This window comes from Chiloscyllium punctatum, chromosome 37 (assembly GCF_047496795.1).
Source record: "Chiloscyllium punctatum isolate Juve2018m chromosome 37, sChiPun1.3, whole genome shotgun sequence".
Classification (NCBI taxonomy): Eukaryota; Metazoa; Chordata; class Chondrichthyes; order Orectolobiformes; family Hemiscylliidae; genus Chiloscyllium; species Chiloscyllium punctatum.
This window is the reverse complement of record NC_092775.1, coordinates 41,620,216-41,640,289: the sequence shown is the minus strand read 5'-3', so window position 1 is coordinate 41,640,289 and position 20,074 is coordinate 41,620,216. Positions and strand designations below refer to the sequence as shown.

The window sequence follows — 20,074 nt, the reverse complement described above, 5'->3', positions numbered from 1 at the left end:
ACAGAGATGCAATTACAAACATTCAAGGAGATATTTCAGAGTACTCAGAAGGATTAAATTGCAATAAGAAAGGATGACTCCAAGTGTACCACCTGTAATGAGCCATAAACAAAAAAATCAAATTGAAAAAAAATGCATTTAAATCTGCAAAGATGAGTAGCGAATCAAAGGAATGGATGAAATATAAAGAATAATGGAATGACTAATAAGGAGAGAAAAACTAAAATGTGGGACAAAGCTAAATAATAATATAAAAACTGATAGTTAAAGTTTCTACAAGCATTAAAAATGACAAAAAAAGTAATTAAGGTGAACATTGAACCCTCGTAAGTAAATCTAGAAAATTAAAAATGAAAAATTCAGTCCAACTCCTTAGAGCATTCCACCAAAAATTGGCCAGACCCCTCCATTGGAACACCAAGGACATATAGAACACTTGTATGTAATAACTTTTAGTGTTTGTGAACTGAGTATTAAAGCACAGCTTGATGCAGCTGCACGCAAAAGTGACCATAAGGATGAATGCAATATTAAGAATGCTTTTTACCCTTTATTTCAAGATTAATACATTGTGATCCTAGAAGTCTTCTATTTTGACCTCCAGATACAGCAGAAAACAGTTTGGATTTCACTATGTTACAGGTGTGAGGAATGGTTCAGACCTGTGTCAAAGGCAACAATACGGAGAGCACCTTGCACTTGATAACAAGGGTTTGAACCAAAATGGAGAGAGGGCATCATCCCTATATACCAGTTGTTGTTCTACCATTGCTAATTTATCTTTCCAGGATTTGGCTCATGCCCCTATCCCTCCAAACTATATCCCAGTGTCTTTGGGTAATCTGACCTGACAGTAAAGAGGACAAAGAATTGGTTGGTTTATTTCCTGAGGAATAAGGTCTCCTTCTTGCCTTGGTTTTTCTTGGTTGCTGAGGCCAGTTTGAACTGGTCACAAATACTCATCAGTCTATGTACCCAAGCATATCTGAGCAGAAGACATTGATGTTGTCCATGTACATGGAGATTATGACTCCATACACCTTCACCACCTGTGATAGTCATCCCTCTTACAGCCACTTCCTTCTTGATGGACTTGGCAAAGGATGCAACACAACAGATTTGCAGAACACAGGGATGAGGATAGGCCTGCCTGACTCCAGATTTGATCAGGAAGCTGTTTAATTTCCACATATTGATTAAAACTGCATTTTTTATGTTTGTGTAGAACTGTTGGATCCAATAGTAGATTCCGTCTCCAAATACTATTTTGGATCAGACATCCATCATATCACAGATTATTATGTCAATGGTCTACTTCTTGTCCTGGCTATTAAAGCAGATGTCCACTTCGCCTGCTCTGCACATGAGCAATTACATCCCTGAGCAGCGCAAGGGTCTCAGAGATCTTCCTACTATGTACTATTATGTCTGGTTGGGCTGAATCATTTACACAGCAGCAGACTTGACCCAATTAGCAATGAGCTTCGATAGACATAGAACTGTAGAAATTAAAGAGCACAGAAGCGGGCCATTTGAGTGAGTTGAGCTGCCAATTTCATATTTCCTCTCTTTGCCCCTTTCACTTGTAGGTAAGAATGGATACCTTTCATTGTAGATTCAAATGTGTTGTTGACCAGAAGAATATGCTTGTACACTGATGTGTAATGTCTCACAGTCAGTATGCTAATATACTTTTAACAGACACAATGATGATATCATCACTGTAGCATAGCATGTCACCTGAATATTTATGTATAAATATATACATATAAATGTGTCATTTACCATTCTACTTGAGATTACTTGAAGAATGACACACTAATAAAAGCATGGAAATCTGGTTGCCACACTATAGGAAGAAGCTTTGAAGAGTGTGCAAAAGAGGTTTATCAAGATGTTGCCTGGATTAGTATATTAGCTTGGATTGTTTTTGCTTGAGCGTCAGAGGCTGAGAGTAACTTGATTGAGGTACGTAAAATTCTGAGAGGCATAGATAGGGTGGATAGTCAGAATCTTTTTCCCAGGTGTGAATGTTAAATACTAGGGGCATAGGTTTAAGTTGAGAGAAGGAAGGTTTAAAGGAGATGTGCGAGGAATGCTCTTTACAGAGTGGTAAGTGGTAAGTGTCTGGAAGGTGCTGCCAGGGAAGTGGTACAAGTAGATACAAAAGCAAAGTTTAAAAGGCATTTAGACAGACACACGGACAGACAGGGAACAGACAGATGCAGACTATTTGCAGGCAGGTGGGATTAGTGTAGAACACTTCACAGTCAGCACAGCCCTGGTGGGCTTGCTCCTGTGCTGAAAACTCTATTTTCTTTCAAACATAGAACTATGGATGCTGAAGATCTGAACCAAAACAGAAATTGCTGGTGAAACCCATCAGGTTTGGCAGCATCTGTGGAGACCTTCTGAGGAAAACAGTGAGGCTTGCTAACTTTTTACATATTGAAGCGCCCCATTGACATTGCCCTCTATTGAATGGAGCAAGAGCAGATTCTGCACATTTTCTAGAGATTGACACATTTTCCTCTGTTCTAAGGCATTGCATATATTTTTGACAGAGATAAATAGATTCTTGATTAGTAAGGAGACCAAAGATTATGTGGAGAAGGCAGGAGAATAGGGTTAAGAAACATATCAGCCAAAATCAAATGGTAGAGAAATTCAATGAGCTGAATCACCCAATTCTGCTCCTACTTTTTGTGGTTTCACAATCAGTAGAAAACCTTTGAAGATGAAAAAGCTCTTGAAATCACTTTCATTGATTCCCACAAAAGTCCCAGCAATTCTAACAGATACTTCATTCTTCTTCAATCATTGAAACCTATTTTGAGTTCCTCAACAGTTTCTGAGGCCAGAAAACTCATTTTCATCTTCCACATTCCCCTGCCACCCCGTTGGTCTTCTGGTAGACAACAGTCAGTCAGTTGGAAACAGTGGTCAGAGAAGGGCAGTGGCTTGGTGTTGATGGATCTTACCATGAATGCACAGGACACAAAAATAAAATTTATCTTGAATTGGACAATCTTTTGGCCTCAGCTGGGCATATCTAGGTGGTACTCTAGCCACAGATTTTCTGAAGCCATTGCACAGCTCAGAATTTTTTATAACTTCCATCAGGGTTCGGCATGTGATTTCCAGTCTCCTGTCAGCCCAGCCAGATGGTCCAGCTGGATCATTGATGTAACTGAAATCTTTGTCCACTATGACAAGTCTAGATATTGCCATTAGCAGTGGGTGCTATTAAAGGAGGAGGCAATGCTGTTAGATATTGTATTATGAGATATTGTATTATATCTTTACTAACTCTCTCACCGCTTCACTATATTCATTAATACCGGGTCCCCGTTCATTCATGCATAACCCTTTACTAACCCATTATTTACTATAACACAGCTTCCTTCATTCATTCATAAAACCATGGTTCTGTAGTATCCAAACTTAAAAACAACCCTTTCAAACCCATTACTGCATTTCCACACCTTATCAGTACTTCTAAATAAGTGCAGCATACAGAACAATACCATCCCCATCAAGTGAGTACCTGTCAAATATCTTTTAATTGGGCCATAATCCCTTTAAGTGTTTCCATGAAATTGCATGAATGAATGAAACTCATACCGGCAAATTATAAATAAATCTCACAACCCAGCTGCAGTAATACCCTTTATTCTTTTATTAAATATAGGTGGCTTGGTGGTTAGCACTGCTGCCTCACAGCACCAGGGACCCAGGTTCAATTCCAGCCTCAGGCGACTGTCTACGTGGAGTTTGCACATTCTCCCTGTGTCTGTGCAGGTGTCCTTTGGGTGCTCTGGTTTCCTTCCACAGTCCAAAGATGTGCAAGATAGGTGAACAGGCCATGCTAAATTTCTCATAGTGTTCAGGGATATGGAGGCTAGGTGCATTAGTCAGGAGTAAATATAGGGTAGGGGAATGGGTCTGGGTGAGTTACTCTTTAGAGGGTCAGTGTGGACTTGATGGGCTGATGGGCCTGTTTCAAAATAAAAGTACAATTTTTAACTTATTTAGGGCATATCGACCATGCGTTTTTACTAATATTTACTAGCTTAAAAGACAAAGTGACTAATACCTCCTAATTATGCAACCAGACTGGACAGATGTCTCATCAGAAGTAGCAGCCAGCACTTAGCACATACTTTAAACCATCTCCAATTGGATCAGACTGCTCTACACCAACATTGTCAGTGCAGTCTCAATCAATGGGTGGGAATTAGATAGCTTCCCTGTAAGATCTGGAGTCAGGCAGGGCTGCCCTCTCTCACCCGCCTTGTTTGTGTGTTGCATAGAGCCATTTGCTGAATCCATCAGGAAGGATGCGAGCCTGAGAGGGGTGACTATTCCCGGCAGTGGGGGCCTACAGGTTAAAGCCTCCCTGTACATGGATGACGTCGCCGTTTTCTGCTCGGATCTGCTGTCCGTGCACAGACTCATGTGCATCTGTGACCAGTTCGAACGGGCCTCGGGGGCCAAGGTAAACTGAGGCAAGAGCGAGGCCATGCTCTTTGGAAACTGGGCCGACCAATCCTCTATCCCCTTCACCATCAGGACTGACCACCTGAAGGTGCTGGGTATTTGGTTCGGGGGGGCTGGGGCGTGCGCCAAGACCTGGGAGGAGCGGATCAGGAAGATGAGACAGAAACTAGGCAGATGGGGGCAACGGTCGCTCTCCATCGCGGGAAAAAACTGGTCATCAGGTGTGAGGTACTCTCAGTATTGCTATATGTGCACAGGTCTGGCCTATCCCCAGAACCTGTGCCGCCGCAGTTCCCTGGGCCATCTTCCACTTCATGTGGGGATCAAAGGGGGACCGGGTCCGTAGAGACACAATGTACAAAGACCGGTGCAATGGGGGAGAAAACACGCCCAATGCCACCCTCACCCTGATGGCCACCTTTGTGTGTGGCTGCATCAAGCTGTGCGTGGATCCCCGGTACGCAAACACCAAGTGTCACTACGTACTGAGGTTCTACCTGTCCCGGTCTTGCGAAGGATGGGTCTGGCCTCGCTGCCACAGAACGCTCCGAGTAGTTGGACCGTTCCATACCACCTGTCCTTCGTGGAGAAATTTATGAGGAAAAACATCTTTGACCACAAGTCCATCAGGAAGTGGTCAGCACGTAGTGTCCTTGAGACCCTTCGGGAAAAGGAGAGGGCGGATCCTGTCAAGCGGTTCCCTGAGCAGACTGTCAAAGCCATTTGGCAGAATGCCTCATCGCCAGAACTTTCCAACAAGCACCAAGACATGGCTTGGCTGGTGGTGAGAAGGGCTCTGCCTGTGAGATCCTTCATGCACGCCCGGACTCTCTGCCGCACCACACGCTGCCCTCGAAGCGGCTGTGGGGGGGACGAGACTGTCACACACCTCCTTCTGGAATGTGCCTATGCAGAGGAAGTCTGGAGAGGAATGCAGTAGTGCTTGTCGAGGTTCGTCCTGAGCAGCGCCGTGACGCAAGACTCTGTGCTCTACGGCCTGTTCCCTGGGACTCACATCGAGACAAACATTAACTGCGCCTGGTGGATCATCAACTCGGTGAAGGACGCTCTCTGGGCGGTCCAAAACCTGTTGATCTCCAGCTGAAGGAGTTGACCCTGACTGAGTGTTGCAGACTGGCACATTCCAAGGTCCAAGACTACGTGTTGAGGGACGCGCTGAAGCTTAGGGCAGCTGCCGCCAAGGTGTGGTGGGGAAAGACCACCGTGTAACATCCGCCTGCCTAAAGAAGAACAGGGGGCCCATGCGGACGTTTTTTGGGCTCTGCTGATGCCTCAGCTAAATATATGCGCTTAAGATTGAGAAATGCACAGACCTGTATATAACAATAATAAATTCTGATCTGTGTATGTAAATGTTGACATGTGAATGGCATGACCAAATGTACAGACCATCAAATCGTTTTATGAATAAAGTATATTTTTGAAATAAAAAAAATACTTTAAACCATCTCCTGTCGCCCAGGACAGAAGCCCATCAAACCTTTGTAAACTAGAGATAAAAAAAATTCATGATGAGGGCTTATGCCTGAAACATTGATTCTCCTGCTCCTCAGATGCTGCCTGACCTGCTGTGCTTTTCCAGCACACACTCTCGACTCTGATCTCCAGCATCTGCAGGCTTCACTTTCTCATTCATAAAAAAAATAATGCCATAGTAATGGAATTTTAATATATGTAAGAACTGTGATTAAAGGGGCTCTTGTTAGAACGGTATTTTGGGATGCTATTGCAACCTCGAACCTGTGCTCTGATTGCTGAATCAAAGAGGCTATTTTTGCACTCACTGATTCTGGTCATTATTTGAACACGATCCCGCAACAGCGTAGTGTTAATGTCATTGGACCAGTAATTTGCAACCCCAGGCTAATTACCGTATACATAGGTTCACCATGACAGATGGTGAAATTTGAATTCAATAAAATCTTGAATAGAAAGTTAGCCTAATGGTGGCCTACTGTCAATTTTCAGGAAAACTCATCTGGTTATCTTATGTCTTTAGGGAAAAAAATCTGCTCTCTCTGTCTGCCCTACATGTAACTCTTAACTGCCCTCTGGGCATTTAGAATTGGCAATAAATGGTCTAGCTCATGATACCCACATCCTATGAATAAATTTAAAAAACTGCTCACTGTTTCAACAGAGTTAACATTAGTGGGCGGCACGGTGGCACAGTGGTTAGCACTGCTACCTCACAGTGCCAGAGACCTGGATTCAATTCCCGCCTCAGGTGACTGACTGTGTGGAGTTTGCACATTCTCCCCGCGTCTGCGTGGGTTTCCTCTGGGTGCTCCGGTTTCCTCCCACAGTCCAAAAAACGTGCAGGTTAGGTGAATTGGCCATGCTAAATTGCCCGTAGTGTTAGGGGAATGAGTCTGGGTGGGTTGCACTTCGGTGGGTCGGTGCGGACTTGTTAGGCCGAAGGGCCCATTTCCACACTATAGGGAATCTAATAAAATCCGGTATGACTTTTTCCAGAACTTAGGAGTGGGTAATTGAGATAGGTTTTATGCAATGTGAAAGGAGCTGTGGATAGGATTGGTGAGACTAAATGACAGAGATGTACTGGAACAAAAGACAAAAGGTTATTAGCACAGCAAAGAAATAGAGCATCCTTCAGAGTGAGTATGAAGAGCTGAATAACAGATAGCTCTGTCCAAAGAAAATATGCTGAAAAATAAGATTCAGACCAGCTCAATCTAGGAATTCATGTTGTATGTGTAGATAAAACAAATTGATATTGTGTGGAGTTGAGGATTTTCTTGGACTTTTTTTAAAAAAATACACTTTATAAGTTATCTATAAGTACATTACAAAACAGTTCAAGTCAGCCAGTACAAATTAATTTGAGTATTTTACTCTTAAGGGTCTCCATCCAATTGAAACATTTATCAAATATAATCAGGAACCATTTATATCCAATAACTCAACACTCGCATTGCATTACAGCAGAAGATCTTAAACGGTGGCATTTTTCCACTGAGCCTTGACAGGAGATCTCCCGAGCCTTAGTGCCTCCCTTAGAGTACAGTCCTAGACCTTGGAATATGCTAGTTTGTAATAGTTGTCGAGGTCAGTTCTTTGCACTGGAAGATCAACATGTTTCGGGTAGACCAAAGAGCATCCTTCAGTGACTTGATGGTCTTCCAATTGCAGTCAAAGATGGTCTCGGTGTGAGTCCTGGTAACAGTCCATAGAGCACAGAATCACATGTCATGGAGTAGCTCAGGATGATACTCAACAAAAACCACTATTTCTCTCTCCAGACCTCCTTTGCAAAGGCACATTTCACAAGGAGCTGTTTGACAGTCTATTCCTCTCATCAGGATCCGGGTGGCATTTCATATGTTCATCCACTCCTTATTCAGAGTTTTTGCATTGTTCTGCTGCAGATACAGTCCACCAGATGAAGTGGAAGATGGCTAGGGCAACTGCAGTGGCCCAGGCTCAGGGAATAGGCCAGAACTTCACCACATGCTGCAAAATCAGGAGTACTTCACACCTGGTGACCAAGCTTTTACCCGCACTTGAGAGAGAACAGTACCCCTATGTGCCTAGTTTCTACCTTACCTTGGCAATGTGCTCCTTCCAGATTTTGGTGCATGTATTGGACCCTCCAAACCATATACCTAGCAACTTCAGATAAACAGACCTAACAGTGAAAGGGATAAAGAATCAGTTGGCCTAGTTCTTAAAGAACATGGCTTCACTCTTACCTCAATTTACCTTGGCTCCCATGACCAGTTTGAACTGGTTGCAGATGCTCTTGAGTCTGCGACTGACTATGGATCTGAGCTGAAACAGTGATGTCATCCATGTACAGGGAGATTTTGATGTGCGGCCCTCTGCTGCCTGGAGTAGTCACCCCTCTCAGACTCACATCCTTCCTGATGCACTCGCCAAAAGACTCTATACAACATACAAACAAGGCAGAAGAGAGGGGGCAGCCCTGCCAGACTCCAGATCTGATTGGGAAACTTTCTGACTCCCACCCAATGATTGAGACTGCACTACTGTTGTTAGTGTAGAGCAGTCAGAACCAATTGTGGATCTTCTTTTGCTGATCTTCTTCTTTACTGCAAAAATATACTTTATCCACAAAAACACTTTATGTACATACAAAGATACTAAAGCAGTTCTGTACGGCCTTTGCATATCAAGAAAACCAAATATTGAAATTTGACACATAAACTGAAATTGCTGGAAATACTCAACAGGTCTGGCAGCATCGATGATGAGAAATCAGAGTTAATGTTTCAGATCCAGTGACCCTTCTTCAGAATACTTATTTTTCTTATTCTCATTTTTCTCCACAGCTGCTGCCAGACCTGCTGGGTTTTTCCAGCAATTTCTGTCTTGATTCTGATTTCCAGCATCTGCTGGTCTTTTGGTTTTTGGTTGGAATTTGATATTCCTTGTAGTTGCAAAACCAAAGGTGTCACCTATTCATGCAGGATAATATTTATATACATTTTGACACAAAGAGAGGATCTGATAATTGAATAGACCATCATTGCTCTTTGGCAGAAATACACTGAGCCTTGGTCCAGCTGGCCCATGCTTTATGCATAAAAAAACTTTATCTATATTCACAGGTACTATTGTGGTTCTGTACGGTCTTACATTCTTCCTTTTCCTTTCAAAAAATGTACTTTATTCATAAAATTCCTTATGTACATATTTAGTCTCTGGAACAGTTCAATTCTGTACAGTCTCATCATACAGTCCTGAAAGTTCCAAAAAGTCCAAAGGCATTTCTTACTTATGCAAAATACTATTTACATATATTTGAGGCACCAGGATGATCCCATAACTGAAGGGACCCCCATTTTACTTTACATATCTTTACGTTATTTCAAAATTATACTTTATTCATAAATTATCTTGACATACATTTATAATCACTGAAGCATTTTGGTTCTGTCCAGTAGCACGTGAAGAAACAAATAAACATTAGGGTTTTACTGTATCTAACAAACAACCCAAAGCATTTCTTATTAGTACAAGATTATATTTACCTGGATTTGAGGTACATCCAACTCATCCATGCTAACCAGATATCCTAAATGAATCTAGTCCTTTTTGCCAGCATTTGCCCCATACCCCTCTAAATCCTTCCTATTCATATACCCATCCAAATGCCTTTTAAATGTTATAATTGTACTAGCCTCCACCACATCCTCTGGCAGCTCATTCCATACACATACCACCCTCTGCGTGAAAAGGTTGCCCCTTAGGTCTCTTTTATATTTCCCCTCTCACCCTAAACCTATGCCCTCGAGTTCTGCCCTCCACCCCAGGGAAAATACTAAACAGATGATATGGAATGTGACCAACTACTTGGAGCATGACATGGCAAGAGGCCAGAACCATGCTTTTCAACACTGGGGATAGGTGGAACCCAAGTACATCATGACACTTGGTGTTTGAGTACTGGATAAGGGTGGGTGTGGATACATTCTTCCCCGCTTCATCCAGAATTTGTACTTGGAGTCCCTGTGGATGTGATCCATCTCAGACCTCCAGATAAAGGGGAAGATTGCTTGGCAGACTGCAATAGCACAGGTTTGGGGAATGGGCCAGACCTGCATCACATACAACAACAGACAGAGTGCCTCATACCTGATGACCAGGTTTTACCCGCAATGGAGAGGGAGTGGTGTTCTCAAAAGCCCAGTAGGAAAGTTCTGGTGAAGAGGCATTCTGCCAAGTGACTTTGATAGACTGCTCAGAGAACAACCCAGCAGAGTCCACCCTCTCCTTTTCCCACAGGGTCTCAAAGACACTACATGCTGATCACTTAGTGGTCAAAGATATTTTCCTTTTTAGAATTTTTTGTACAAGACACAGGTGATACAGAACAATCCAACTACTTGGAGCATTTCATGGCAACAAAGCTAGTCCCATCCTTTGCAACTCCAGGGACTGGTTGAACCAGACTGGTTGAACTGGTTGAATATGTACTGACACTTTTGTTTGCGTACCAAGGCTCTACGTACAGCTAGATGGAGTCACACACAAAGGTGGTCATCAGGAGGAGGGTGGCACCTCTACTCCCCCTCCCTCAACTCAAACTCCCGATTATCCAGCGCTTTGTACATTGTTTCCCTGTGGACATGGTCTGTCTTAGACCTCCAGCTGAAGTGGAAGGCGATTTGGGTAACTGCAGTGGTGCATGCTCAGAGAATAGGTCAGACCTATGCCATGTGCAGCAACACAGAGAGTACTTTACACCTAATGACCTGCTTTTAATTCGGACTGGAAGGGGTACAGTGAACCCATCTGCCTTGTCTCTGCTGCATCTTGGCAAAATGCTCCTCCCAAGCATATGGTACATGTCCTGTCCCTTCCAAATCATTTACCCAGTACATTAAAATAATCAGACCAAATGGTGAGAGGGATGAAGGATCAGTCGGCCCAGTTCCTAAAGAGCATGGCCACACTCTTCTCTTATCCTGATGGCCACCTTTGTGTCAGCTGCATCAAGCTGAGAATCATAGAATCTCTTCAGTGTGGAAGCAGACCATTCAGTCCATCAAGTCCACGCTGACCCTCTGAAGAGAATCCCACCCAGACCACAAATTCTACAAATACATTGTGGACAAAAGAGTAAACAGGGAGAGAATAGGGCCCCTTAAAGATCAGCAAGGAAGCCTATCTGTGGAACAGCAAGAGATGACAGAGATACTAAATGAGTATTTTGTATTAGCGTTTACTGTGAAGAAAGATATGGAAAATAGTGAACTTGGGGAAATAAATCGTGACATTTTTAAAAATGTCCATGTTACAGAGGAGGAGGTGCTCGATGTCGTAAAACGCATAAAAATTGATCATCTCCGGGACCTGATGAGGTGTTCCCGAGAAATCTGTGGGAAGCTAGGGAAGCCACTTGCTGAGATATTTGTATCATTGAGAGCCATAGGGGAGGTGCCAGAAAACTGGAGGTTGGCTAACGTGGTGCCACTATTTAAGAAGGGTGGTAAGGACAAGCCAGGGAACTATATGACATCAAGTGGTGGGCAAGTTGTTGGAGGGGATTATGAGGGATAGGATTTACACGTATTTGCAAAGGCAAAGACTGATTAAGGATAGTCAGTATGGCTTTGTGCATGGAAAAACATGTTTCACTAATGTAATGAATAGGAATGATGTAGGCAGAGAGGTAGACATGATTTATATGGACTTCAGTAAGGTGTTTGACAAAGTAGACTAATTAGCAAGGTTAGATCACATAGAATACAACGAGAACTAGCCAGTTGGACGCAGAACTGGCTCAAAGGTAGGGGACAGAGGGTGGTGGTGGAGGATTGCTTTTCAGACTGGAGGCCTGTGACCAACATGTGCCAAAAGGATCAAGCTAGTCCACTGCTTTTTGTCATTTATATAAATGATTTGGATGTGAACATAGGAGTTATGGTTAGTAAGTTTGCATATGACAACAAAATTGGAGGTAAAATGGATAGCAAAGAAGGTTATCTCAGAGTATAACTGGATCTTGATCACTTGCATTTTGGAAAGGCAAATCAGGGCAGGACGTTTTGGTACAGTCCTTGGGATGTTACTGAACAAAGAGACCTTGGAGTGCAGGCTCATTGTTCCTTGAAAGTTGAGTCATAGGTAGACAGGATAATCAAAAAGGCGTTTGATATGCTTGCCTTCATTGGTCAGTGCATTGAATACAGGAGTGGGATGGTCATGTTATGGCTGTTAGGCCACTTTGGAAAATTGTATGCATTTCTGGTGTGCTTGCTATAGGAAGGATGTCATGAAACTTAAAAACATTAAAACAAAATTTTAAAGGATATTGCCAGGGTTGGAGGATTTGAGCTACAGCGAGAGGCTGAATAGGCCCGGGCCGTTTTTCCTGGAACATTGGAGACTGAAGGTGACCTTATAAAATCATGAGGGGCATGAACAGAGTGGATAGCCAAGGTCTATTCCCTGGGGTGGGGAACCAAAACTAGACAGCATAGGTTTAAGGTGAGAGGGGAAAGATTTAAAAGGGACAATAAGGGGCAACTTTTCACACAGAGGATGGTATGTGTATGGAATGAGAAGTGGTGGAGAGCTGATAAAATTATAACATTTAAAAGGCATTTGGATGGGTATATCAATAGGAGTGGTTTAGATGGGAATGTGGCAAATGCTGGCAAACAGGACTAGATTCATTTAGGATATCTGGTTGGCATGGATGAGTTGGATGGAAGGGTCTGTTTCCATGCTGTTAAAGCTCTCTGGCTCTATGACCCACCCTGCTACCCTATCCCTGTAACCATGCATTTCCCATGGCTAATCTACTTAGACACTTTGGACAATTCAGCATGGCCAATCCACCTAACTTGTTGGACTATGGGTGGAAACCAAAGCACCTGGAGGAAACCCATGCAAACATGGGAAGAATATACAAAGTCTACACAGACAGTCACCCAATGCTGGAATTGAGTCCGGGTCCCTGACAGAGCCACCATGCCGCCCAATCTTCTCCTGATGCAGGCTGATGAGGCAGGCGCCCTATCTTGCACGCATGTGCCTGTCAGAGATCATCCTGCCTAGTACAGCATGGATCTGGTCTGGGTGAATCACTGATCTGAGAGCAGAAGGTAATGACCTTCGATGGGATTTTGTAAACTGGATTCAACAGTACAATGGGTCATCAATTTCTAATTTCCTCCCTCTCCTCCTTCCACTAAGAAGAGGGTGACGAAACCTTTCCTCATGGATTCTCACATGTTGCCTGACAGAAACACACTGTTGTACACTATCTTTTTTTATTTTAAAAAGATATTTTGTTCATTTAAAAAAAAATCTCCTTGTATATACACATTGACATGAAAGCAGATCAGTTTTGCATAGTTGCATATCAAGTAAACATGCAAAACGTTACAGTTTGATTACACACAAAACCAAAGACCTCTCCTACACATATAATAATTACATAGATCTGACACACTAGGATGGTCTGATAACTGAACAGACTCCAATTCACCTTCAGTAGGAAGACTTCAGACAGTGGCTTTTCCCCATTGCAGATTGTCAGCAGCTGCCTCAAGCTTTGGTGCATCTCTTAGCATGTCTTTCTGGACATTGTAATGTGCCAGTCTGCGATACTCGGTTGGGGTCATCTCCTTGTCCTGAAAGACCGGCAAGGTTTGGGCAGACCAAAGAGTGTCTTTCACTGAGTTGATGGCCCTCCAGGTGCAGTTGATGTCTGTCTCAGTTTACATCTGTGAACAGGACCACAGAGCACAGAGTCCCACTTCATGGAGCTGCTGGGCATGCATCTCGACACAAGCCAATACATTTTCCTCCAGACTTCCTTTGCAAAAGCACATTCCAGAAGGATATGTGTGACAAACTCAACCCCCCAATAGCCACTTGGAGGGCAGCGTGTGGTGGCACAGGCTGACCAGTCAGGCATGAAGGATCTCACAGGTAGTGCCCTTCTCACCATCAGCTCAGCAATGTTAAAGTGCTTGTTGGAAAATTCTGATGATGAGGCATTCTGCCAAGTGGCTTTGACAGTCTGCTCAGGCAACTTCTCTGCAAAGGACAGGTGATATGGATTGGTTCACCTATTTGGAGTGTTCCATGGTGGCGAGGCCAGTTCCATCCTTCGCAATACCAGTGATAGGTAGAACCTCAGTATGTAGTGACACTTGGTGTTTGTGTGTCGATGGTCTACGCACAACTAGATGCAGCCACATACAAAAGTGGCATCACAATGAGGGCAACATTGGGTATGATTTCCCCCCATCCCATCCAAAGTTTTGTACATGGAGTCCCAGCTGACCCTGTCTATCTTAGGCTTTCAGATGAAATGGAAGATGGATCGGGTGACTGGAACAGCGCGGTTTTGGGGGATGGGCCAGGCCTGTGCTACGTATAACAGAGAGAGTGCCTTATACCTGATGACCAGGTTGTTGCCTGCAATGGAGAGGTAGCAGTGCTCCCAAAGGACCAGTTTCTGCTTCACTTCTGCTGCACTCCTCCCATGATTTTGTGCATGCTCTGGCCCCTCCAAATCATATTCCCAGCACAGATAAACTGTCTTGATGGTGAAGGGAATGAAGGATCAGTCGGCCCAGTTCCCAAAGAACATAGCGTCGCTCTTGCCTCGATTTATCTTGGCACCCAAGGCCAATTCGAACTGGTTGCACATGCTCATCAGTCTGCACATTGACAGTAGATCTGAGTAGAAAACAGCAATGTCATTCATGTCCGTGGAGGTTTTGACTTGCTGACCTCCGCTGCCAGGAATAGTCACCCTCTCAGGCTCACATCCTTCCTGATCTACACAGCAAACTGCTCTATACAACGTACAAACAAGACAGCAGAGAGTGAGCAATTCTGCCTGACTCCAGATCTGATTGGGAAGCTTTTTGATTACCACCCATTGATTGAGACTGCACTAATAATGTTGGTGTAAAGCAGTCAGATCCAATCGCAGATTCCCATCCCAAAGCCCTTTTTGGAGAGAACCTCTGACCTGTTTGTGTGCGATATCCTGTCTAAGGCTTTCTTCTGGTCCATGCTGATGAGGCAGGTGTCCACCCCTCTTGTCCTGTACGTAAGTGATCGTATCCCTGAGGAGCACGAGACTCTCAGCGATTGTCCTGGTTTGATTGGGGTGGAGCAGACCTAACCCGGTTGGCAATGACCTTTGATGAGATTTTGTAATCCACATTTAACAGTGAGATTGGTTGCCAATTTCTGACATCCTTCCTCTGCCCCTTTCACTTGTAGATGAGGGTGATGATACCTTTCCTCATGGATTCACTCATGGTATGTGCTAGATGCATACTGTCATGCACCTGCAGCAGATCTTGGATGATAAGTTCCATAGAGCAGAATAAAAACTCAATTGATAAGCCATCACTTCCGGGAGTTTTATTCATTTATAAGTCACAAGGGCCTTAGTCAGTTTGTCCAGACATAGAAGCTGGTTCAGCCTCTCCTGCGCGCTGTCATGTAAAACTTTCGGGACAAAGGACAGGAATGACTGGGAGGCTGCACTGTCAGTGGCCATCATGTAATACTGTCTGGCATAGAAGGATTTGCTGATCCTCATGATGTCGGACTGATATGACATTACTGAACCATCTTCTCCTTTCAGGCTGCTGAGCACAGAACTCTCCTTGGGTACTTCTGGAAGAAGAAACATGAGCATGTCTTGTCCTGCTGCATGGAGCAGACCCTGGACTGGAAGATTATCTTCCTGATTCCCAATTTTTTTTATTTATCTCAAAAATATACTTTGTTCATAGAAAGAAATTTTTGGTACATGTACAGTTGAAGCCATTCAAGTGTATACGGTCTTTACTTTCAGAGTACAAATTGAGTTATTGCTGTTCACCATTCTCTCTGTTTACCATCAACATCTTGGCATTTAGCTGAGGCATCAGTGGGGCCCTATCACTGAATGAACCCGTGATATTCTTCAGCAGAAGGACATTACACAGTAATCTTTCCTTATCACGTTTTGGTGGCAGCTGTCCCAATTTTGCTTATTTCAAAAAATACACTTTCTTCATAGAAAATAAATCTTTGGTACATTATCAGTTAATGAACCTGCTCAGATCTGTACTCTTTTTATTTACAGATGACAAATTAAGTCTTAGACATCCACCATGCTCTATAGTTACAGATGACCTCTTGGCCTGCAGCTAAGGTGATAGCAGAGCCCAACAACTGAATGGGGCACCCTTATTCTTCAGCAGAGGTACCCTACATGGTGGTCTTTCTCCATGGCCCACCTACAACTGACACTTTGGCGTTGGCAAAAGTGAGGACTACAGATGCCGGAAACCGGAGTTTAGATTAGAGCAGTGCTGGAAAAGCACTGCAGGTCAGGTAGCATCTGAGGAGCAGGGGAAGCTGCCTGACCTGCTGTGCTTTTCCATCACCACTCTAATCTAAACTGACTCTGACTTTGATGATCATTTTGTAAAATGATTGTTTTTCCTTTGGAGACAATCTATCCCAGTTACATCATGGTTATTGGTTTTGGATGAAAACAAAAACTCAGATTAGAGACAAGAATTCCCTGCCAATATTTCAGGGAGTCGGTCATTGCAATCACCTGGTAGCTGTACCTGCTGTTCTGTTTCATATCCAATTTCATAGAGCAGCTCAGATATGTTAATAAGATGTAAACGAGGAGCTCCGATATGTTAATGAGATAATCACGTGTCTCTGGCCGTCACCTGCCGAAAAGGCTGCTGGAACAAACTCTTGGTTGCAAGATGGCGGCGGCGGCGGCAGCAGGGGCTGTGGCAGCATCTGGTGCTGGTGCAGCTGCTGCACCAAGTGGGGTGGGTTCGGGGGGCCCAACTCTCACCGGGACCCTCAACAAGAAGAAGAAGCCGTTCCTGGGCATGCCAGCGCCGCTTGGTTACGTGCCGGGTTTGGGTAGAGGGTGAGTTTAATTCCCCTGTTTCCTTCCTTTCAAGGCGCTTTCTGTAAATAAACAGACCAACGCAATTCACCAAAGTGCATGATGTAAGAGGGGGGTTGAGACTGATGAACTGATCGCCCGAACTGTTCAGATAGGCCCTGCAAGATTACTTCAGAGTCGAGGAGACAATGAACTGTATTGTTTCTTATAAATGCTAGCCTAATACTGCTGTCGTTTTTATTTTATTCTTTAAAAAATTGACACATGCGAAGATGTCAGCTGCCATTGCATACCTGGGCAAGTAGTCTTCTTAAGGAACATGACACGGTAATCAAACATAACTTAGTCGTATCCTTTTTTTTCTTGCACTCGCAATTTGCAATAAGGAGCTGCAAGCAGTGTAGACACCAAGCAGTTAGAAAGTCGAACATATTGCATCTGTAATGAGGATCTGTTTCAGGTACCAAAGTCCCGATTCCCCCAATAATGCCTGAAAGATGTTGGGTGAATTTGTTTCAATATATTTTTCAAAATGTCTTCAGGCCATGCACAAATGCAAATGAATTTATCAAAAATATGCAAGATAATGTTGACTAATTTGTCTAGTCAGTGTACTATGTGGGTATTTAACATCGTAATCCAGAATTGCTGGATGAGTCCTATCCAATTGTTTCCCGACCTGAGATCAGTCAACATGAATCTGGGGTGGAAGCAAGGAAAGAGTAGGCCATTCAACTCCTTAAACTTGCTTTGACATTTGAAAAGACATTGGCTAATTTGATTGTTTCACTTCCACTCTGTTGTTTGCCATATAACTCTTGATTCCTTTGTTAATCAAATTGTATTTATCTCAGTTTTGAATGTTGTCAATGATCCAAATCCCACTTCCCTCTGGGGAAGATAATCCAACAGAATAATAGTTATTTGAGAGAAATGAAAGTTCTCCATTTTAAATGGGCAACATCATATTTTAAACTGTGTCCCCTAGTTTTCGTCTTTACAACAGCAGCAACCATCCTCTCAGCATCCATCCTGACAATCCCCTCAGGAGTTTTTATGTTTCATAGGATATAGATATACCCCTGTGAATTAGGGACAGGATTGTGCCTTTTAACCCCTATAGCTTGCTTTGTCATAACAAAATAATGGTTGATTTGATTATGAGCTCAACTCCATATTCTCATTTGTCGTAATAACCACAGACTGATTCTTACTCAAAAAGGAGTCAATCTCTGCCTTAAAAGTGGTCAATAATCCTGCCTCCATTGTTCTCAGGAAGAGTTCCAAAGGCTGTCAACCTTCTAAGAACATGACCTCCTAATCTCCACCGTAATGAGAGACCCTTTAGGTTTAAACTGTGTCCCAAGTTCTAGTCTCTCCTAAAAGGGGGGACTCTGAAAGGATGTTTAACTTATCAGGTCCCCTCAGGATCTTGTATGTTAAAATAAGATCACCTCATTCTTCTAGAGTCCAGTGGGTATAGTCTCAATCTGTTCAACCTTTTCAAATAAGAAGAAATAGTTCATCCCCCATTCACACCCAAGTATCAGTTAAATAAGCTTTCTCTGAACACATGTACGTCCTTTCTTAAATTAGAACTGTGCACAGTACTTCAAATGTTGCCTCGTGAACACTTTGCAACTGCAACAAAATATTCTTTCTTACTTTTTGGATAAGATCCGTTCTAATTCTTCATAAGCCTCAATGTGTACTTGCCTAGTCTTTCCTCATAACATTGTCCCTTTATCCCAGACTCAACTAGTTGGACTTTTTCTACGGTGCTATTAATGCAAGTGTATTGTTTCTTAAATAAGAAGGCTGAAACTGTATGCAATACTCTAAATGTAGCCTCATCAATTCTTGTATAACATTCACAACCCCCCCCCCCTTTTTTTATAATTCATCTCTTTACAATAAACAAAACCATTTCATTGCCTGACTAATCTTTTGATTTACCTACATTTTAACCTTTTGTAATTAATGTACTGAGGTACTAAGAGTCAGGCTCTTCTGTACTGCAGGGTTCTATATATATCTCCTTCATTTATATAATATGCTGCTTTTCCATTCTTCTTTCCAGGTAGACAAGTTCACATTTTTTTCATCTTATACTGTATCTGCCAAATCGATGCCTACTCATTTAACCTATCTATATGTCCCTTTTCAGACTTCTTACGTACTTTTCATAACTTACTGTACTCCCTATGTTTGTGTGATCAATAATTTTTAATAAACATGCATTGGTCTCTCCATCTAAGTCATCAATGTAATTGTTCAGTGCAGCCATAATTTCTTTACTTTCCATTATTAATTTTTCCAGACTCTCTCAAATACTTATAGAAAATCAAACCATCTTTTTTTTAAATATTTCTAGCTGGCTTTTTTCTTATTCTCTAGGTTCCCTAAGCTTTAATCTTTTTGTCATTCTCTGCTAATCTTCATAATCTAAACAATTTTAAGATTATGGCTCATGTTAATTTTTTTTCCTTCAGTTTGACACTGTCTTCTCATGAATCCAACAATGTGGAAACAGGCCATTTGGCCTATTGAGTCCACAGTGCCCCTCCAAAGCGCATCCCACCCAGACCCATCTCTCAACCCTGTAACCCCGCATTTCCCATGGCTACTCAATCTAGCCTGCATATCCCGAGATACAATGGGCAATTTAGCATGCCCCAAATACCTGACCTGCACATCTGTGGACTGTGGGAGGAAACCAGAGAAAACATACACAAACACAGGGAGAATGTGTAAACTCCACACAGACAATCACCTGAGGCTGGCATCAAACCCGGGTCCATGATGATGTGAGGCAGCACTGTTAACCACTGAGCCACCATGCTGCCCTGTTAGCCACAAATATGTTCTTTTTTAAAGAGTCTTTCTTATGAATATATCTTTACTGCGTGTTATGAGTATTCTTTAAATATCTTCCACTGCATCTCTAATGAATTCCCTCTTAACCTGATTCTCCAGATGGCTTTAGCAAGCTCCATCTTCATTCTCTGTTGTCTTTATTTAAGTTTAAAGTAGTAGACTTGGACACAGTCTCTCTTCCTCCAACTGAATATGACATTCTGTAATGCTATGATCACTACTACTTGGATGCTTCTTTGCTGTAAGGTCATTAATTAATCCTTCCGCATTGCGCACTGAGATCCA

At 42.9% G+C, this 20,074-nt stretch overlaps 1 protein-coding gene across 1 annotated transcript in view; it reads left to right on the top strand.

The window, feature by feature from the left end:
• Nucleotides 1–16,748: 16,748 nt before the first annotated feature.
• Nucleotides 16,749–20,074, top strand: part of prpf6 (PRP6 pre-mRNA processing factor 6 homolog (S. cerevisiae)) — a 51,879-nt gene continuing 48,553 nt past the window's right edge. The window contains exon 1 of the mRNA XM_072556656.1: nt 16,749–16,933. Coding sequence (XP_072412757.1) covers nt 16,761–16,933 — 173 coding nt within the window. The 5' untranslated portion in view covers nt 16,749–16,760. The remainder of the gene's footprint in view (nt 16,934–20,074) is intronic.